Here is a 23174-nt window from a genome sequence, read left to right as displayed (position 1 = left end):
GGATATAAGGATACAGTTCCTAGCATAAAAAGAAAAAGGACAGCTAGGTGATGAATAGAGCACCAGCCCAGGAGTCAGGAGGATCTGAATTCAAATCCAGCCGCAGACACTTAATACTTACTTAGTCATGTAACCTTGGGCAAGTCACTTGACCCCATTGCCTTGCAAAAAAAAAGAATATTCCTGATCTATACCTACCCATTGTTACTATTGCATTCCACCCATTGGTAGTAAAGGTCCTTAAGGTTTTCTAGAGCAATAGTGTCAGCCTGAACCAGCTTAAAAAGTAATTTAACAAAGTAAAGAAAGGAAGAAAAAATGCAGTATAAGTGATGTTCATTTGTGATTTTCCAAAGTCACTATGCAGCTATTTGAGTTTGGCACTCAACTATTCTAAAGGACCTTCCACTATTTAAACACTTTTATCACCTGACCTCCATTATTCAAGAAATCTATAAGCAGTATTAAAGGAATGGTTAAATATACAAAACATTATGTGCCTACTATATTCAAAGCAATATGCTAGGGGCAGCTAGGTGGCAGAGTGGATAGAGCACCAGCCCTGGAGTCAGGAGTACCTGAGTTCAAATCCGGCCTCAGACACTTAATAATTACCTAGCTGTGTGGCCTTGGGCAAGCCACTTAACCCCATTGCCTTGCAAAAACCTAAAAAAAAAAAAACCCAATATGCTAAGCACTGGAAATACAAATGAAAAATTAAATCTCTGCTTTCAAGAATCTAATAATCTAATGGAGAAGGCAACAACACATTTACACAGTTTCAGCTGCAAATCCTATGGGATCCCATGGACTGGTCTTAGATCCTAAAAAATGCTAATGCCTTTTCTTTAATGTAATTTCCATGAACAAAATATCCCTTTTTGATGTTGAACCATTTCAAGAAGAGAAAAGCAAAAGGCAAGCAGAATTATAGCATAATAAAATAAAAACAAAAACATTTCCATGAAATAGTTCCCAAAGCTGTAGTAGTCTCTATAAGAACCAAGTGTGGGGTCTTAAATAATCAGATCTATGTGATAGTTGTTACCAAATTTTTATAGTTCACAACAGTTTTCTCAATAGAAAAAAAAAAGGTGTGTTTAAGCATGAACAGCACCAGAAACATCAGGACCAAAGCAAAGTGGATAACACTTTCTGCATAGTCATCTATCCTCATACCAGGGCAGGAGGAATTGCCCTGTTTATAATTGCCCCAGTTTATAATTCGTATTCCCTGGTCCATTAAGTGGAACCTTCCCCTCCTTGGAGTGTCTGTCCATAGGAACAGAGAGGAATTCAAAATCTTTACCCCTTTCTTCTATGTAACCTCCTAGAGTTTGACTTTCATAAAAAACAGACAGTTAGTTAACTGACAGGTTTATTGTTCACCTAGGCCTGCAGTCAATCATGCTTGAAGGGTGTTGCTGAACTCAGGTTTTCTGGGGGAGCATAGTTAGACATTTGCACTATCAGGAGGCAGGTCTTTAGTAGGCTGAATTTTGAGGACTTATCAAACAAAGGAGTTCCCTCTTCCAATCCTTAGGGTTCTTTACTATTAATTCATTATCATTAGTTCTCCTCCTCACTCTGAACTTTGGTTCTTTATCAGTTATGTTAAAAGAGCTTCACAAAGCATGGAAATCCTCCCCCCTTCCAAGTAGGAGGTACCATCTTGTTGGGATCTAGGGAGACAAGAAGAGGCTTAGTTTCTTAGGTTGACATTTTTTACATTCAAATTTGTATCTGTTCAGCTTTTACAAATGCTAATTTGAAAGGTGAATTTACCAGCCACTTCCCTGTTTCTGTTCTTAAGTAAAATAAATCAAACATTTATTATTTATTTAGCTATTTGTTTGTTTGCTTATGGCAAAACTCATTGATCACATCTGTTAGGGCTGATTAGACATTTTTATCTTTCCTTTTTGCTATAAAGCCAAGCTCCCAACAATACCAATCCTTGGTTGTAGTTGTTGTACAGTGGTCACTCCTCATTGTGCTGACATTAATGTGAAGGTACCAATCAGTTTTACATTAAGGTAAGCAGTACACTACCAAGGAACCTACCTTTTGCTACTGCACAAGTCAGTTCTCACTCTTCTGCTGTGAACCAATCTGCTATCTGCTTCCATTGAAATCTGAGTCTCTCTGCTGTCTTCTGTCTGCTACTGCTATTGCTATATCCCCTGCCTCTATATACTACCCACTTAGCCCTTGCCTTCTGAATCCTGGTGGGATAATTGCTTTTGTAGGACAAATGGCATTTGCTCTTATGCCCTATGTTGGATCAAAGTATTGTTGTAGACTTGAGCACTAATGCTGTGACATTGTCATGTCCTAACTGACAGATCTCAGTTCTGCCTGTGCAGATTGCTGTTGTGTACACTTCCACAGGGCTCCTACTCCTCCTAGGTCTGGCTCTGTCCTCTGCTGGAGGAAAAGACACAAAGCAACATAAAAAGCTACAGAGCAACTCCTCTAGATCTGTGAATGTGCTCTAATTCCTACTTGCAAGCAATAGTCTTTTCTGCAATGTTTAGGGAAATTTTTATAGGGGTTGTTTTTGCCCTCCTCAGGGACCCTTCCTTAACAGAATAGCAATTTAACATTTATAATCCTTGGATGAAAGTGGAAATTTCATCATTCTCAATTCCACAAACAACTCTGGGCTCTTGGGACAATTCAGGATTGTCTTCTCAAGTACATCTTCCTCCCTTGCCCCCAAGATGTTGGTTTGTCTTTTAAATTCTAGATTAAACACAAAAATTCAAATAGTTTGTTCAGTACTGTTGTTAAACAATTCTAAAATTCTATGAATCTCCTTTTTTAAAATTTTCTCATTCTTGCAGTGCCTTCTGGCTTTCCATGCAGCTAGGTGGCACAGTAGATAGAGTACCAACCCTGGAGTCAGGAGGGCCTGAGTTCAAATATGGCCTCAGATTTTTAATAATTAACTAACTATATGACTTTAGGCAAGTCACTTAACCCCAATTGCCTCTCATCCAAGACCATCTCCAGTGGTCCTGATTCATATCTGGCCACTGGACCCAGATGGCTCTGAAGGAGAAAGTGAGACTGGTGACTTGGCACAGCACCCTTCACTCAAATCCAACTCATTTGCATGTCATGGCATCACTTCCCTGATATCATGATCTTCTTTGAGAAGGAAGGGCAAACATCGTCATGATGCCTATTTTCAATTACAACTTTTAGGATTTCTAGTTCAACTGGATTGTCATTTCCACGATCAGACAAAGCCAAACAGCAAAGTGAAAGGGACTTCCTTCTAACTTGAGTGGTCCACATTTACTTGACTTCCCTGAAACAATTAGGTGATGATGATTTTTTACTCTAGTCAGCTATTTCCAGCTGAGGTCCAGGATCCCCAGTTCTTTTGAATTTATCCTATTTTCAGGGGAGGAATATTTCTACTTCTCAATCCACTAAGCAGCCTCTTTGAAAACAAACTTCTAGTAGAATTTGGAGGAGGCTTAAATCCAGGCTGGGAGACCTAACACAGCTAGAGGGCCCAAAACTGAGTTTGCCTCAGCATACTCACAGCCTTTTTTATGAATGGCCACAGACAGTATACTCTCATTCCTCAAGAATGCCCCTGTGGGGAGGGTGGATCACATTAAGCTCCCTCTGTTTCTAGAGGCATTACCAAAAGAATCCTGCTGGAAACCCTGAAGGCTAGGCTAGATCTCTTTCCTCTGCTCTGCCCATCTCCCACTTCAAGGAGTTTATTATGTTTCAGCCTTTCAAGACTATGCCTTGGGATAATGAAAAAAAAATGCTGGACTGGGCTAATCCCTGAATAATTTAGGTTCAAATACATTTTAAAGTAAAACTAGTTCTTCTTGAAGGTGAAGAGGAGTTAGGATTATGCTCCTTCAACAATATAGATAAGCCTTTAAATAAATAGAATCAATTAGTTTTATTTTATACTATAATCCAGGATAAAATAGCTCCTGCCCTCATGGGGTTTTTGTTTATATCCTGGACTACCTTCTAGCATGTAGATTTATGCATGAATTCATAGTGATTCTGTATTATAAGTGTTATGATAAAATGGCTCTTTCTCATGCCCCCAGTTTTAGACCTCTAATAGTGGATTGGGTGTTGAGCTTAATAAAGCCTATGCTAAGGAAGGTCCTTTTCTCCTATGCAACTCTCTCTTGCCACAAACAAAGGGATACTGTACTATTTAAGGACAGGTTTGACCATAGTTGTTAATGCAAAATAATGTAAAATTAGCAGATAAAGTCTTTTTTATTTTTATTTTTATTATTTTAGGTTTTTGCAAGGCAAAAGCCACCCCCCCAGATATATTCTTTACCAAATACATTTAAGAAAAATACAAACAAAAGTAGGGCTGAGATAGGAAAGGGCTTGCCCATTATTTATACTGTATTGCTTCTAAGATATGTTCTAATGCCAGAATTATACAATTTTATGATATAGAACTAACCTTAACATAGTTCAATATATTATTTTCTTATTCCTGCTGAAACTGATTTGTAATAGATAATTGCCAAAATTATAAAACTGCAATTTTGCCAGTACCCATAGTCAAGTAATTTAAATTGTCCATTTTCCATCAATGTGTTTCAACATTAGGAGCGGCCAGGTGACACAGTGGATAGAGCACCTGCCTTGGAGTCAAGGAAAAAAAATTAAAATTAAATGTGTTTCAACATTGACCTGGAGCTCTGCTGAACTATTGGCAATTGTGGTTTAGCCAAATGTCCTCTCCATTTGAAAAGCTATTAATGTATTCCTAGCCACATGGATGATTAAAATTGACAATTCAACAAGCTATGATATAAGGACATTGTTGGGGCAGCTAAGCTGCACAGGAGTCAGGAAGACTTGAGTTCAAATCCACCCTCAGACACTTAATTACCTAGCTGTGTGGCCTTGGGAAAGCCACTTAACCCCATTTGCCTTGCAAAAACCTAAAAAGAAAGAAAGAATAATTGCCTAGTGGTGTGACCTTGGGCAAGTCACTTAACACCATTGCCTAAAATAAAATAATAAATAAGGACATTGTTTTTGCCAGTTACACTAAAACTGAAAGAAAGGTCATTCCCTCCTCTGTGACTCATTCCACAAACAAAGGGACACTGTACAATTTAAGGACAGGTTTGATCACAGGTGTTTAGTAATGTAAAATTATATGCACAGATGATATAATTTCTTTGTAGTGGGTGACTGATTTTAATAGATGAGTTTTATAACCCAACTGGGATTGGATGAGATTGAAATATGCTTTCCCCAATTTACAAAGTCAGCATCTCTCTTCTGAAGATAGCGACTTAGGTGGAAATGAGATGGAAGAATTTATTTAACAGCCTAAGATGAGGAACTGAGGCAAGCAGGATTAAATTTCTTGTCCAGGATCACACAGCTAGTAAGTGTCTTAGGCCAGATTTGAATTTAGGAAGATGAGTCTTCCTAATTCCAGGTCCAGCCCTCTATTTACTGTGCCGCATAGCCCTCCTTATTTTTCCTCTTCGCTTCATAAACATATGTAGATTTTATTATGTGTTTTTATTACTTCTTTTCTTCAAGGTAGAAGAATATACTCCCTTTGTGGAGGAAAAATCTTTTAACCTACTTAACCTGTCTTGCAATTTGATTAATCATAGAAATATCAGTAAGTAGAGACCATCTTTTCCTGCTTCTCATTTTCCTGAGATGGAAATTGAGGATGAGTGAGGCCACATTGCATAGTAAAAAAAAAAAGCTGAACATGAAAGGCCTTTGTTCACATCCCTAAACTGTAATTTTTTCATACATAAAATGAGGTAACATTACTTTTAGGATACATTCCAGTTCTAGATCTTTGTTTTTAAAAACTTCAATAAATCTTATTTTCCTTATCTGTAAAATGGATTAATAATATTTGCCTTACCAACCTCTTAAATGTCTTCTGAGGAAAGTACTCCATAAACCTTAAAGTGGAATAAATGTATTTATAATAATAACTTATCTAACACCATAACAAGTAATAAGTAGTAGAGTCCAAATTCTTAGTCACTGCTCTGTTTTTCTGATCAGTATCTCTGTCCACTATGCACCAAAGGGCAAGTTCATAGTTTGACTATTGAGATAGTCACTACTGTACTAGATCTCAAGACAAAGCTTTTCTAAGGAGTCACATTGAATTTTTCCTTTCATGTACTCATCTTTTTTTTTTCCTTTAACTTTTACAGCTTCACAAGATGTACCCAAAGATACAAAGTAGATTCTCATATAGTTATGTAGAGAGAATGTTAGTTCATGCAACTAGTTAACAGCATCAGATCTTTGGCATAAATTCAGTGAAATAGTCCTTATTCTGAAGGAACATCCCTCCATGTCTGTGTAGATTATATGTACCTTCTGTTTTACTATAAAAAACACCAAAGTACCAGCAAATTAGGGCCTTTCTCTTATCAAAACCTTCAGAGCAATCACCTATAGTCAAGTCTCCTAAACTCAAAGCACCAGCATCTCAAGTCCCTTTTGAGCTAGGTTCTTCATTGAGCTTTGTTGCCTTATGATCATTGTTGGCTTGGCCTCATTTCCTATCTCCTAGTAGTTCAGTCATTTAATCAAATGATGCAAGAATTGCCAAAGATGATGATTTCTTTTATCTTTGGCAGTTTTTTTTACACCAGAGAATAATTGAGAAACTCAGTTACCTGCCAACATACTTATGGACAAGTAGGTGACTTAATGATAGAGTGCTGGGCCTGGCGTCAACAATCTGAGTTCCTCCAGCCTCGGATATACTTTGTAGTTATGTGACACCAGCAAGTCACTGAACCTCCATCTGCCACCATTTCCTCAATTGCAAAGTAGGGATCACAATAACACCTCTCCTTTCAGTGATGTTGATGTTGTAGGGATCAAATGAGATATATGTATTTATGTGTGTGCGTGTGTGTGTGTGTGTGTGTGTGTGTATTGCAAAACATTTAACTTAATACTTGGCAGATAGTAGACACTTAAAAAAATGCCTCTGAAAATAGGTTCCGAATAGGTATTATAATACAATACAATTTCCCTTCCTTCTCCCCACCTATTAGTTAGTTGAAAGCAAACAACTTTCTAATTACTTGCTTCCTGATGTGAATTTTGTTGAGATATTGAAGTGGCTGTGCATATGATAATCACCCTATATTTGATAGAAACTTTTTTCCTTAGCAGATCACAAATAAGAATAACTTTTGGAACAGAAAACTTTTTTTAAACAATACCAAACAGAAGGACTATCTACTCTAATAACTAGCAAGGATGGCAAACATTCATAGAGTTAAGCTCATTAGTAAGTAACTTTGGGCTACATAAATAATATTTGTAGAGAGCCATAATAATTGCTCAGTTATAATTAATTAAAACATGATAGTGGGGAATAACAATCCCCCTTCTTTCCCAATAGCCTGAAACTTTGGAAAACTAAAGCTTATGGGTTTCCTGATGACAGATTAGATTCTCATAGGCCCAGGAAATGTATATTATGCATATATACATAAATATATGTATACACACACACACACACACACACACACACACACACACACACACACACATATATCATCTGGAATCTTCCCTAGACTAGGGCAGGTTCCCAGTATACTAGGGAGATGCTTCCACAAATTATGAAGTATTTTTACAACCTCCTCCAGCTCTGACCTAAGTCTAAAAGTAGTTTCATCTTGTTGCTTACTCCTTGAGCTTATTTCTTATCATGATTCAAGCCCCAGGGAAAAAAATTAGCAATTCTGACTTGTTTGCTCAGATTTGGGGATAATTTGTAGTAATAAAACTATGGGAAAAATTCAATTATGCTTTTCATGTCTTAGTAGGACTCTACAGCAAAAGTTTGGAACCAGATTAAAGTGTAACTGGGAAATGTTTAACGAAATCAATAAAAATATAAAACATAGGTAACATTGCATTTTAAAACTAGATCAATATGTAGTCCATATTTTTTTTTAGGTTTTAGCAAGGCAAATGGGGTTAAGTGGCTTACCCAAGGTCACACAGCTAGGTAATTATTAAGTGTCTGAAGCCGGATTTGAACTCAGGTACTTCTGACTCCAGGGCCGGTGCTCTATCCACTGCACTAACTAGCCACCCCATATTAATTCTTATGTATGAATTAGTTGACCACCTTTCTATTTGAGTTGGAAACCAATAACCTACAACCTAAGTTGGCAACAGAGTATTAGTTCTTAAAATTGAAATTTTTTGGAAATTTCCATAAAAATAAAAAAATTATTTCTTTTTTTCTTTTTCTAGTTTGCATCTTGATAAAAAATTTGTCACTTTCCAAAATGCCTTTTCAAGGTGATCCTGTAATTGGTAAGTAATTTTTCCTTTTTAAGTAATAGCTTTCAAGCATTGTAGTTTATTATCTGTTTATTCTTCTATTCATTTTCCATTGCTATTGATGACCTCTTTGAGTTTGGCTGTTTAGAAAAGAATTGAATTAAACATGGTGTTAATCTCTAGTTTGTTTTAATAAGTGGCAAATATTAGTCTTTATTTTGATTTCAAGAAAGAACAAATAGAATAGGTCAAAATGCATGTTGATTACATTTTCTTTAAGTTTACTGAGTATGCTAGTATATGTGAGGACCTAGCTAGAAAATTGGACCCCAAAATGGAATTTTGGAGATTCTTTTCCTGTCCTGCTTCTGACTTGTCCATCAAAAGAATGACCCTCAACTCATGGTGGGAGTTTAATATTAGACATTCCCAAGAAGAATATTCAGAAGGAATGCCTGGAGGAAATGTCTCCTCCCATCTCAGGACCTTTATGCCTTATCAGTTATGCTAAGACCTCCACAAAGCATGTGAATCTTCCCTCCCCAGGTTGTTGGTGCCACCCAGTGACCATTGATACAATAGGGAGATTATTTGTTTTTAGGTGATGTCAACACCATCAAATCATAATTATCTGAAATGCATCTGTTAGGACAAGCTCATAAGAATTTTCTGTTTTAAAATTTGAGGAGAATTTTGGGAACATAGTGGAATGTTAAATCCTAGATAAATTCATATACTTCATGTACAAGATTGAAAGAAAAAGAAAACCTGAAACAAATAAGCTATAAACTTTACCCAGACTAGCAGTATACAAAAAGCTTTCAAAAATCCTCAGAATCCTATGGAAGCTCTGAAAAGATACAAGCCAGAGTAGATGGGAGAAGTGGGAAGCAACCTAATCCCACAGACAAGGTGATCCTAGTGACTTGCTGTAGGAAGAAGACCAGAACATAACCAAATTAGATTTTGAGAAGTAGAAAGAAAGGTCCTCAATAAAGCCTAGAGCTAAGATAGTACAAGGTTACCAGAGTATCAGGAGAAAACCTTCAGTTCCAGGGTAGCCTCACAGTCCCAGTTGTAGCAGAAGAAAGACCCCAAACTGTATCTGTGCAGTCCCAGCAAAGGGTTTCATCCAGATAACCTGGACCTGAACCACAGCAGGAGATAAGGCCAAACAATTCCTAGAGAAGATGGAATCCAGTTATAGCTACAATAATCAGGACCAAGAATGATCTGCCTTTACCATCTAAAAGTACAGTCTTCTGCTCAGACATAATTTGGTGACTTGAGCACATACAGTGAAGAAAATACCTTGAGAGATGCTCAAGAGAGAAACCCAGAAGAACTCTCAACAAAAAATAGAAACAGAGTCTCAAAGAAAAAAAAAATTAGCTTCACCAGAAGGACTGCAAAATATATGAAATAAAGGCAAAGAAGAGAAATAGATTGCTTAATTTTCATTTCATAAATGTTAGGCAAACTCCCTTTTTTTTTAACTACCACTTCTTATTAGAAAGAGTAGGCAGAATAAGAAAAAAATACAAAAGAGTATGTTAGGGAGCGTGTTAGGAAGCAAGTTCAATAGGCACAAATACAAATTGGACAAATTCACTCATAAAATACAATAAGTTAGATGAATGAATTACAAAAAATAAATCAATAATATATTTACAAGAGCACTCTTGAAACAAAGATTCACATGTTACAATGGAAGAATCTATTATCCTTTTATTGTTTTTTTAAAAAAAGAGGTGGGGGGGCAGCAGTGGATAGAGTACTAGCCATGGAGTCGGGAGGTCCTGAATTCAAATATTACCTCAGACAAATGTGACCTGTGTAACCTTGGGCAAGTCACTTAAACCTATTGCCTTGTAAGAAACAAGAAAACAAAACAAAAAACAGAGGTAGCCATCATGGTTTGGGGGGGGGGGGATTGAGATATGATTAAAAAGAGATAAGGTAGAAAGTTACATATTTAAAAACACAGTGAATAACAAATCACTATTAATACATACATCTAAATACCGAAAAAGAAGTTAAATGAATTAGAGGGAGACATGGTTAATAAAAACTTAATAATTGTACCTTGTACTATTTTTCAGATTAGAAAATTTAATCCAAAGATAAACAAAGGATCTGAATAGAAATTTAGAAAAATTAATTGATGATATATTTCTGCTGATCACTGAATGAAAATAGAAAGGAATTTGCATATTCCTAAGCTTTACATGGCAGCTTTACAAAAATTGTGGTTTGGTATATTTATCCTAACCTAAACTGAAGAACAGTAAAAAGTACAAAAAAAAACCCCATCATAGTTTGTGATCACTGCATCAAAAGTAGTATTTAATAAATGATTACTGGGGGCAGCTCAGTAGCACAGTAGATAGAGCATCAGCCCTGGAGTCAGGAGGAGTTCAAATCCAGCCTTAGACACTTAATAATTACCTAGCTGTGTGAACTTGGGCAAGTCACTTAACTTCACTGCCTTACCCCCCAAAAATAAAAAAAAAATGACTACTCACAAAAGAATTAAAAATGAATTGAAATCCTAAAGAAATGGTAGGTCAAATAAAAAATTATAGAAAAATTTGTAAAAGGTCATCAAAGAAAATTACAATGATGAAGCAACATACTAAAATTTATGGGATGCAGCTAGAGCACTGTTTAAGAGAACTTTTATAGTTCTGAACAAGGGAAATAAAAGGAAAAAGTGAGAAAGAAGAGGACTTAACAATATCCAGTTCCAACTATACTGTGAGGTAACAATTTTCTAAATCATTTTTTCTGCCAAGGGCCATTTGAATATTTTTAACATCATTTGTAGCCACACAAAATTATCAACTTAAAATTTAATCAGCTATCCCTAAAAAGCTCCTAGATTTATTGAATTTCAAGTCCTGCCTGCAGTTGTCTTGGCCAAATGATTTTGAGGGCCTTATATAGCTCACAGGCCAGATGGTCCCCTCTCTTAATTTAATTTATGACAGAGAAGTTGGTCAGTGTATCAGATTATGTGCTAAATTTTATATTAAGCACTGGGTATACAAAAAGAGACAAAAGACAACCCATACCCTCAAAAAGCTTACAATCTAATCGTGAAGACAACATGCAAGCACACACACACACACACACACACACACACACACACACACACAAACACACACACAAGATTAAGATATATACAGGATAAAAAGGAGGTAACTGATTGAGGGAAGGCTGTGGAATTAAGAGGGGTTGAAGAATGCTTCCTGTTGAAGATGGGATTTTAGTTGGGACTTAAAAGTGAAGGAGGTCAATATAGCAGGAATAAAGAAAGGAGAACATTCCAGTAATGGAGAGCAGCCAGAGAAAATTCCCAGAGCTGAGAGATGGTGTCTTATTTGTAGAATCAGCCAGGAAGGCAGTGTCACTTGATTCTGAAATATATTCTAGAATTAGGAGGTTGCAGGGGACAGAGTAGGTTTTAGGAAAGCTGGGGAAAAAAAGGCTTTGATTGCCAATTAAATCACTTTGTATTTTATTCTGGAGGCTATAGGAAAGCACTAGAGTTTATTGAATAGGGGAATGACATAATCAGACCTGCACTTTAGGAAAAAAAATCCCTTTGGCAGCTACATGGAGTATTGATTGGAGTAGAGAGAAACTTAAGGCAGGCTGATTCACCAGCTGGCTAGAACAGCAGTCCAGATATGAGGTGATGAGAGTTAACACTAGAGTGACTGTCAGAGTAGAGAAGGAACAGTGGAGAAATATTGCAAAATCTGCAGGTCTTGGCAATGATTGGCTATTCGAGGTATAAGGAAAGAGAAAAGCAGTGTGAAAGAAATTAGATATAAACCAGTACTTTGCTCTATACCAAGATAAACTCCAAAAGATTACTTATGTTTAAAAATTCCTAACATGAAAGATATTAGAAGAGTTCAGAAAAAGTTAACTTTTGCATCTATGATCCCAATTGACCCTCAACAGCCCTAAGAGGCTGTTGTTGTTGTTGTTGTCGTCATCATTATCATCATCATCATCATCATCATACCCATTTAACAATTAAAGAGTCTGAGGCAAGCAGGTTAAATGACTTGCTGAGATTAACAGAACCAGAAAAATCTCCAAAGCCAATTTAAACACAAGGTTTCCCAAGCCACCTATCTACTGTGCCACCTAACTGCCTTAAGTATTCTTCCTGTGTATAACCTTTTACTGAATGATAATGCTGCTTAGCATATACTCCAAAGAGATCATAGAGAAAGGACAAGCATTCATTTATATAAAAAAAAATTTATAGTAGCTCTTTTTGTTACAGCAAAGATTTGGAAACAGTTGTGGCATATAAATGTAATGGAATATATTTGTGACATAAAATGATAAAAAGGACTGTTTCATAGAAATCCAAGACTTGTATGACTTGATATAAATTGAGCAAAACAAGAACAATTTATACAAATAAAACATTGCTAAAAAACAATATTTAAGAAGTCAGATAACTCCAGCATCCAACTAGAATTCTAGAGAATATATTTTTAACAATAATATGCTTGTCTGTTAGATTGATGATGAATTCAGTATACAGAATAAGATATTTTTTTTTAGACTTGGCCCTTGGGGTGACATTATGGAAATATACTCTTCTTAACTGTATATATTTGTTTGAGGGTTTTTCCTTTTTTAAAATCATTGTTTAATTGAGGAAAGTCATAAGGAAGTAGAGAAAATAAATAATTATCGATTTAAAAAATTTTTGGAGAGTTCTAATTTTTATATTCCTTTAACAGAGGGACTACCTTAACTAAAAAAAATTACAATTTTGTGTGGCGGCTAGGTGGCGCAGTGGATAAAGTACTGGCCCTGGAGTCAGGAGTACCTGAGTTCAAATCCAGCCTCAGACACTTAATAATTACCTGGCCTTGGGCAAGCCACTTAACCCTTGCAAAAACTAAAAAGAAAAAAAATTACAACTTTGACATGAAATGGGGAACAACATCAATGGATGTATTTAGATTTTTTCTTATGGAAAAGTCATTTTTGGTATGGCCAAATTTTATACTTTCTCTGATAGCACATTTTGAAAATCATTTTACCTTTTTTAAAATTATATTTTTGTACATAGTAGAACATACTTCCTTGTCTTTTATAAGCTAAACTTTGTATAGTGTCAAATATATTTGACTTTATGTAGACCTCCTTTTTCTTTTTAACTTTTTCTTGAAAGAATCAATATACCAAGAAAATTTATATGGTATAGAAAGTATTATAAAAATCAAATTTTTGTTTGTTTGTTTTTTCCTGCAGGTTGCTACTTTATTAGGTTAAAATAAATTTTTGTTCTTTTTTAACAGATAGCTGGCAGTGGTTAATCAATGATAATTTAAAAAGCCTCCATCTTATCTCAAGTACTTCAAGACAGCATATCAAGGTACAATTACACTTTGACTTTTATCAAGATCATACCAGTGATTATTTTCTGTTTTTAACTCTTGTCATATCAAAACATTAATTGCTTCTTGAGGAAGCTATCTGGCATAATGGATAGGGAGCTATCCAAATAGTTCCCTGGAGTCAGGAAGACAGTTCAAATCCAGACTCACATATTTTCTAAATGAATAAATCACCTAAATTGCTTTAATTTCCCCCATTGTAAAATAGGGATGGTAATAGCAGCTACCTCAAAGGGTTGTTGTGAAGATCAAATGAGATAACATTTGTAAAGCACTTAATATATTCCATGACATATAGTACCTAGGGAGGTTAAGTTACTTGCTCAAGATTATTCAAGCAGGTAAAGTTTGAATTCATTTTATCTTGATTCCAATACCAGCCCTCTAACATGTAGTAGGCTTATTTTCCTCTTATAATTTTGTTAATATCACAATTACATTCGTTATAATTAAAATTGTTTTAATTATATATAGTATATTCTATCTTGATCAGTAGAATCCTGGTATTATTATCAATGACAGTGATATCATTGAAAAATGACAATTGTATCAGTGACAATGACAATAACCTGTATTCTTTACTTTTGGGGCCTCCTAGCCAATACTTGTCTTTCATATTTTACTGGATTTTTCCCTTGTTTGCAAATATAGGTGACTTTTATGGTTTTCTAGTATGGTGCCAGGCACTCATTTATTTATTTAGAGAACGTTAGATTAAGAAGGGATCTTCAGGAACATTTGTGTCAATTATAATACAGATTAGAAAAAACTTGTTTAATTTGTCTTCTGGAATTCAATAAAGTTATCTTTCTTTTTCCTTTACTTTTACTTCTATACTTCTATACAAATATTTTGAGAATGGAAGCCTCATTTGTAGTTAAATGAAGTTTTTTACATGCCTAGTACAACTTGTGGTAATGAAGGTAATGGGAAACTAGTTAATTCAGTATTGAGTTGCCCTTAGGCTTTGGAATTGTGATTGTGTCTATCATCTTTACTCCTCAAAGGGGGCCCTTGGTTACAATAATATTTTCACCATAAACCTAAATTTTTTAACTCTTCTAATATCTATGGGACTTGATCTCTAAGTTACTACAAGCACTTTCAAAACTCATTATTTCCATTCTGCCTGTTTCTTCTTATCTCTGTTTTTTAATGTTATATGTTCCTATGTCAATTATAAATTGTAAATGGGGGTGGAGCCAAGATGGTGGTGTGAAGGCAGGAATTTCTGGAAACTCATTCCCCCAAAAAACCCCCAAAGCTGTCAAATTATGACCCTAGGCAAAATTTAGAGGGGCAGAACCCACAGAAAGACTGAGTAATACAGTTTCCCAGTCCAAAACAACTTAGAAATTTCACAGGAAAATCTGTTTCACTGGCTCTTGGAAAGAGCCACATCTGCAGCACACAACACAGCTGACCCAAGCCCCTGAGTCCATGGAAGAAGGGGAGGTTTCCAGACCTCTTGGCCCAGGGATCACTGGGGACAGCTGGAAGGGGTGGTGAGAGAACTCTGCTACACCAGAGTGGAGTGCCAGCCTCAGAGCAGCCCTGCAGTGAGAACCTTCAGTGGGAATTGGGGAAGCTACCCTGCACATTCAGAGGTCTTAGCCCACAAACAGGGGTTGGGAGAGACTGCAGAGGGTCTCTATGCTCTCCCTGGGACAGGACTCAGTTTGCCCACACTCAGATCCTGATTGTAGTCTGCCCCCCACCCCCCCCACCCCCACCATCCTCACAACTCCAGGGCAGAGGGGAGGGTCTGAATCCAGGCAAGAGAACAGTCAGAGCCTTTCATAAGAACTTAGAGGAATTAAGGTCCATGTGGGTTGTCCCAAAACCCCCCCAAAGCCTTGGAAGTATGGTAAATCAAACATAGGCAGAAGAAATGAGCAAAAAACAGAAAAAGAAGAATCTGACCATAGAAAATTTCTTTGATCCCATGGAGGATCAAAATATAAACTCATTTGATGGCAAAGTTGAAGTTTCTGTATCTACCATCCAGGAAAAATAGAAAATGAGCTCAGGCTATGGATGAGCTCAAAAAAGACTTTGAAAAGCAATTAAGAGAGGTAGAGGAAAAATTGGGAGGAGAAATGAGAGCGATGAAGATAAATCGTGAAAACCAAGTCAACAGCTTGGTGAAAGAAATACAAAAAAAAATACTGAAGAAAATAATATGTTAAAAACCAGTTTAGGCCAAATGGAAAGAGCAACTCAAAAGGCAAATGAAGAGAAGAATGCCTTAAAAAAGCAGAATTTGCTAGCTGGAAAAGAAGATAAAAGCTTTCTGAAGAAAATAATTCCTAATCTTTCTAGAGAGCAATTTGGAACTACGCCCAGAGGGCAACAAAAATGTGCATACCCTTTGATCCAGCAATACCACTACTAGGTCTATACACTGAAGAGATGATGGAAAAAGGGTAAAAGCATCACTTGTACAGAAATATTCATAGCAGCCCTTTGCCACCTAGTGGTGGCAAAGAATTGGAAATCAAGTAAATGTCCTTCAATTGGGGAACGGCTTAGCAAACTGTGGTATATGTATGTCATGGAACACTATTGTTCTGTTAGAAACCAGTAGGGATGGGAATTCAGGTAAGCCTGAAGGGATTTGCATGAACTGATGCTGAGCAAGATAAGCAGGACCAGAAAAACAAACATGGGAGCCATGCAACCTTGATGGACTCTCTCATTCCATCAGTGCCACAATCAGGGACAATTTGGGGCTCTCTGCAAAAGAACTGTGGAGTTTGAACAAAGACCAAGGACTATGAACTTTAATTTAGGAAAAACACTGACATATTATTGTCTGATCTTGTTACCTCTTATACTTTATATTCCTTAAGACTATGATTTCTCTCTCATCACATTCAATTTGGATCAATGTATGCCATGGAAACAATGAAAAGACTGGCAAATTGCTTTCTGTGGGGGATGGGGGGAGGGAAGTTAGATTAGGGGGAAATTGTAAAACTCAAAATAAATAAAATCTTTAATTTAAAAAGAATAAAATGGGGCATCTAGGTGGCACAGTGGATAGAGCATGGGCGCTGGAGTCAGGAGTACCTGAGTTCAAATCTGGCCTCAGACACTTAATGATTACCTAGCTGTGTGCCTTGGGCAAGCCACTTAACCCCATTTGCCTTGCAAAAAAACCTAAAAAATTAAATAAATAAAATTTAAAAACTCTAAATAAAATCTTTAAGTACACACACAAAAAAAGAAAATAATTCCTTCAAATGAAGAATGGAACTAAAGGAAGCCCATGACTTTGCAAGAAATCAGGAAAAAATAAAACAATACCAAAAAAAAAATAGGAGAAAATGTCAAATATCTCATTGGAAAAACAACCGACCTTGAAAACAGATCCAGAAGAGATAATTTAAAAATTATTGAACAACCTGAAAGTCATGACAACAGGAAAAGAGCCTAGACTTCATTTTTCAAGGAATAATACTGCAAAATTTCTCTGAGATCCTAGAAGCAGAGGATAAAATAGAAATAGAGGGAACTCACTGATCACCTCCTGAAAGAGATTCCAAAAGAAAAGCTTCCAAGAATATTGTAATCAAACTCCAGAACTTTCAAGTCAAAGAAAAAATACCAAAAGGTGCTAGGAAACAAACCATTCAACTACTGTAGCTCTATAGTCAGAATTACACAGGATCTGGCAGCATCTACATTAAGGGCTCAGAGGACATTGGAAGGCAAAATTGCTTGGTTTACAACCGAGAATCAACTACTCAGCAAAACTGAACATCCTCTTTCAGGGGGGAAGATGGACTTTCAATGAAACAGGGGACTTTCAATCTTTCCTATTGAAACAACCAGCGCTGAACAGAATGTTTGATCTCCAAGTACAAGACTCAGGTGAACAAGCGGGTGACCGAGATGGACTAATTGTGAACAACTTAATGATGTTGAACTGTTTGTATTTCTGCACGGGAAGAAGATATTGATAATTCATATGAACTTTCTCATTTATAAGAGTTAACTAGAAGGAGCACATGTAGACAAGGCACAGGAAGGAGCTGAATATAATGGTATATTACAGTTTTTTACTATAATGGAGTCAGTGGGTGATAAAGGAAAGTACTGGGAGGAAGAGAAAGGAGAGGAAGACTAAGATATTTCACATAGGAGTCAAGAGGAAGCTTGTACAATGGAGTGGAATGGGAGAAGGTGGGGGAGAATGAGTCAGCCTTCATTCTCATCAGAAATGGCTCAGAGAGGAAATAACATGCATACTTATTAGGGTATAAAAAAATCTATCTTTCCTTAGAGAAAAATGAGAGGAAAGGAGTGGGATAAGGGGAAATGGGGGGAGGGTGTGAAGGGGGGAGTAGGTGATGGAAGAGAGGCAAGATCATGGGAGAGAGTACTCAGATACAACACACTTCTGAACAGGGACAGGGTGAAAGGGGAAAGAATGGAATAAATGAGAGTGGAGGAATAGAATGGAGGGAAATACAGCTAGTAATAGTAGCTGTGGTAAAAATATTGAAGCAACTTCCCTGGTGGACTTATGATAAAGAAGGTTACTCATCCCAGAGACAGAGCCATTGGAATCTAACATGGACTGAAGTATAATTTTTTTCTCTCATTATTCTTGAGGTTTCTCATGTTTTTTTGGGGGGGGGTTATGTTTACTCTCACAACAAGAATATTGTAATAATATAAAATTTAAAAACCAAAAACAATGTTTTTTAAAAATCAGCATGGAAAAAAATTATAAATTGTGTTTTTTCCAATTCTATTTTAATAAAATTATTGATCTTTTAAAGATTATGTTACAAATCAGTGAATGACAGACACACAGTTGACTTTTAGTCAAACTAGTCTTCTATTTGTTTAACATATGCAGAATTATATTTTCAACATCTATCCTTTTGCACAGATGTTCTTCCATATTTGGAATGTGTTCCTTCCTCACCTTAGTCACATAGAACGCTTAGCTTCCTACAAAGAATGACTCTATTGCTATCTCCTATCCAGGGATTCACTTAGTTAATACTTTCTCCTTGAAATTAATTTGTATTTACTTATCTATACCATGTACATGTTGTATTCATCCAAAAATGTATGCATTTTTTAAAAAAGAGAACTTTTTTCATTTTTGTCTTTGTGTCCCCCCCACACACCTAACAAGTGACTTGCACATTGAAGGCACCGAATAAATGTTCACTGAATTCAGGTGATTACCATTGAATTCTTGAGAATGACATGAAATAAGAGTCCATTTTTGCACATGCACATCCATAGAAATAGCACTGTTTTTGTTTTTTTGTTTTTTGTTTTTTGAAGTGAAAGATCAATCCCACCTCTTCACTGAACATTAGCCAACATACTTTTTGGGCTTCACTTTCCTCAGTTATAAAATGAATCATTTTGAAGTGGGTTGGCAGAATTCCAGAGGACTAATGATGAACCTGAGTTACTTATCTCCTTACATTGGCTGATAGATTCAAGTTGCAAAATGCAAACATTTTTGGACTAGGATAATTTTGAAAATTTCTTTTGCTTCATAATGCATATTTATTACAAATATAATGTGTGGGGGGCAGCTAGGTGTCACAGCAGATCGAGCACCAGCCCTGAAGTCAGATCCTGAGTTCAAATCCAGCCTCAGACACTTAATAATTGCCTAACTGTGTGGCCTTGAGCAAGTCACTTAACAAAATTTGAATAAAAAAAAGATGTAATGTGTGATGTTCATTTGCCAGCCTTGGAGTCAGGAGTACCTGGGTTCAAATCCAGTCTCAGACACTTAATAATTACCTAGCTGTATGGCCTTGGGCAAACCACTTAACCCCATTTGCCTTGCAAAAGCCTAAAAAAAAAATGTGTGTTCACCTGAATTGTTTAAACATAGATTACAGAGAAGCATTTGATAGATTTCTGCCACTTTAATAACACCTCTTTAAGAAAGACCTTGTTTCTTAGCTTTAGAGGAGTAATGGAAATGAGTCTGACTTTTATTCTTTTCAGAGAGAGAAGAGTACTGCCTCAGATTATATCTATCTACCCTTCTAAATAGTGCTGTTCTAGGGAATGATTTTTTTTTAAGGTTCAAGTTATTTTCCCGTGTTGTTATTTAGTTGTTCAGTCATGTCTAATCTTTATGGACCATAGTATAACCGATGAGGTTCTCTTGGCAAAGATATTATAGAGTAGTTTGTCATTTCTGTTTTCAGAAGATTAAGGCAAACAAGAGGTCAATTGAGTGACTTGTCCAGGTTCATGCAATTAGTATCGGAGATGAAATTTGAACTCAGATCTTCCTGATTCTAAGCACAGTGCTCTATCCACTGAGCCACCTACCTGCCTCACTTTCCTAATTACTATTGCTTAAAGGAATAATTTTTTTTAAAAAAAGGAGCAATATATAAGTATAATTCAAATAATAAAGGTAAAACCCAAAGCCTACACCATAGACTTGACTCTTGACTTTGAAAAGCACAAATGCAGGTGCCTAGGTGGTGCAGTGGATAGAGCACCTGCCCTGGAGTCAGGAGTACCTGAGTTCAAATCCAGCCTCAGACACTTAATAATTACCTAGCTGTGTGTTCTTGGGCAAGCTACTTAACCCCATTTGCCTTGCAAAAACCTTTTAAAAAAAGAAAAACACAAATGATAATGCAAAGCTGTTTACTCATTCAAATAATAGCGAGCAATCAGAGAAATTCTTCAAATTAGAATATAACAGAAAATACCCTAAATAAAGAACCCTGCACTTGGAGCAGAGATTTTCTGCTCAACCAAAAGAAAGATCACAGTCTCATCAAAAGGAAAATTCACCTAAGTCTTTGGGCTGGCAAGTTAGAAATCAAAGAAATGAACAGCCAGCTTTCCCCTGCATATCTACCTTCCAAAACTTTTTTCCCCCTTCTATGGGTTTGTTGTTGAAGAATGGCTAGTTTTATATCTTTCTTCTAGCAAAAGTGAAAAATGTTTCTCCTCTCAAAAATGATTGCATCAACTCCACCCCTTGAATCATCATTCTTTCCACTCTTTAAGAGAGCCTTATGCAAATAATCCTGGATTTACAGGATATCTGTGTTGTTACAAGATTTTGGGGGGGGGGGTTGTTTGGTTTTTTAAATTTCACATTGGGGATAAGAGAATTGGAAGAAGAAAAATAAAGTTTAAAAAGTAAAGTGAATCAAACTAAATGATCTCTGTAAAAATCTAAATCTATGTAGGACTTGTGGAGGGGAACAGCGTTTTTTTTTTTTTTCAAAATAATATTTTCGTCTGTCTTCTTACTTTATACTCTTGACAGTTAAGGCTATCAGATGTCATACTGATTTGAAACTCAGTTGTGGTCTTTCCATTGAATATCTTTTCTGTTGAAGTTCATTGATAAAAATAAGCTAATTTTAGAATAAAATAATACAGTGAAATAAAAAGGGGGGGGGGGAATCTAGTGTTTAGAATGCCTTTAAGTTTACCTACTCTGTTTTGATTCCATAGAGAATCTTTTATGGTATGAGTTTAAAACATAAATATATATACATATCCAAAATATATGCAAAGTATATATATATCTTTGAAAGCAATGATATCAACCTGTTTCTATTTTTATTGATGAAAAATATGGACTCACTGTGCTTATAGTCATTAATAGTACAATTACTTCTTTTTTTAGTTTATTTTTTATTTTTTATTTTACAATTACTTCTTTAGTTGTCTTTTCAAGATAAATTACTGCATTAGAAGCTTTTTATAACCTCCCAGGTTTGACTTTATTTTAGGAAGCTGCTGTCTCAGCCCTGGCAGCATTGTGCAATGAATACTACCTGAATCATCAAGGAGAAGCTGATCCTGTTATACAGGGTAAGTGATTCATATGTCTTGTCTGTTTTCTTTAATTAATACCATTAATTATCTCTGTTGAATGCATTGATAGAGAATGGAGAAAGGGGCCTTCACACACCACCACTGTGGATTAGTATAATTATAAGCCCAACCTAGTTGTGTATAATTTTAAGGTTTACTTAATCACTGGAAAACATACTTAGGTAATAATTAATGTATACAAGTTTTTGTTCTATGCGAAATATTGCCCTGCAGGGATGGAAGAGATAGGATAATACCCTTAATAGCAGGGGTTCTTAATCTGAGGTCCATAGGGCAAGTGATCTTTGAATAGACTTGAAGGAGTCCATGAACTTGAGTGGGAAATGAATGACATCTTTATTTGATGCTAGATAACAGAGGATGGAGTGTCAGGATGACCTGAGTTCAAATTTGGCCTCAAGACACTTATTAGTTGCGTGAACAAGTGACTTAACCTCTATTTATCTTACTTTCCTCTTCTGTAAAATGGGGATAATAATAACATCTACCTTCCCAGGGTTATTATGAGGATCAAATGACATAAAAATGTTAAAACACTTAGCACAGTACCTGGCACCTAATATGCACTATATAAGTGTTGAATATTGTGAGTATTGTCATCATGAAACTGATTGACTTTTGTTATTTTATGTGATTTACTTCATGCATTTAAAAACATTATTCTGTAAAAGGATCCATAGGTTTCACCAGAGTGACAAAGAATTACATATCATGAAAAAAAAAATTTAGAACCCCCTGAGTTAGTGTTAGTTCTTGAATGAAGTTCTGTTTACATACCCCATAAGGCAATTATTTGTTAGTAATGTAAAATATTGCCAATAAATAAACTACTAAATAAAGTTATTTCTTTTAGAATTAGAATTTCTTTTGAATTTGAAACAATTTAAAGTATATTTCTTTTTTTCTAGTATAATCAGTATATGAGGAATATAATATTACATATGACCAAGAAGTACCATTTTTCAGGCGCAGCTTGTAGGAGGTGAAGGGATTCAATCTTTCAATAAGATAGGCTGTGACTTCATGGCTGATGGATGAGGAGTAGGTTTGCCACTCTCCTCCTGGTAGTTCTCGGATCTGCACTGTAAAATACCGTATTGGAAAATTACCATTTTTCAATAGAATGTCTTGTGATACTAAACTTAAAGGGAAGATGGTCAGGAAGTGTGGCTTCTAATTTTCGAGGTCTCAATTTGATGAAGAACTATTTTTACAGTAATGTTACATATTTGTAAACCTTTCAACTTATGAAGCATATTCTCACAAATAACTTCAATACAAATTCATAAAATTGGATGTGAATGACACCTTAAAAATAATCTGAAGACCACAAATGGAAAATAACTTACTCAAAGTCATACAGGCAGAAAGTATCAGAGGTGGAATTTTGCCACAAGTCTTATGTTTCTACTATACTATTTTGTCTGTGAGATAGATCGTTTAAGCATAATTTCATATCAGGAAACTAAAATCTGCAGAAGTTGTAACTAGTTGCTATAACTAACATGATCGTTTTTACTCTAAGTCAAAGCGTCTTTTCCTTTGCAATAGCCT

At 35.9% G+C, this 23174-nt stretch overlaps 2 protein-coding genes across 2 annotated transcripts in view; one reads left to right on the top strand and one right to left on the bottom strand.

The window, feature by feature from the left end:
• The window catches only part of TBCD (tubulin folding cofactor D), a 401955-nt gene that overhangs the window by 273089 nt on the left and 105692 nt on the right, over window positions 1-23174 (top strand). The window contains exons 25-27 of the mRNA XM_074225195.1: window positions 8290-8352; window positions 13656-13732; window positions 21515-21596. Coding sequence (XP_074081296.1) covers window positions 8290-8352; window positions 13656-13732; window positions 21515-21596 — 222 coding nt within the window. The remainder of the gene's footprint in view (window positions 1-8289; window positions 8353-13655; window positions 13733-21514; window positions 21597-23174) is intronic.
• B3GNTL1 (UDP-GlcNAc:betaGal beta-1,3-N-acetylglucosaminyltransferase like 1) overlaps window positions 17821-23174 on the bottom strand; it is a 211678-nt gene continuing 206324 nt past the window's right edge. Inside the window, exon 12 of the mRNA XM_074225199.1 lies at window positions 17821-22702. Coding sequence (XP_074081300.1) covers window positions 22613-22702 — 90 coding nt within the window. The 3' untranslated portion in view covers window positions 17821-22612. The remainder of the gene's footprint in view (window positions 22703-23174) is intronic.

This window comes from Macrotis lagotis, chromosome 2 (assembly GCF_037893015.1).
Source record: "Macrotis lagotis isolate mMagLag1 chromosome 2, bilby.v1.9.chrom.fasta, whole genome shotgun sequence".
Taxonomy (NCBI): Eukaryota; Metazoa; Chordata; class Mammalia; order Peramelemorphia; family Peramelidae; genus Macrotis; species Macrotis lagotis.
The sequence above is the reverse complement of the archived record's forward strand: the minus strand, read 5'-3'. Positions and strand labels throughout refer to the sequence as shown.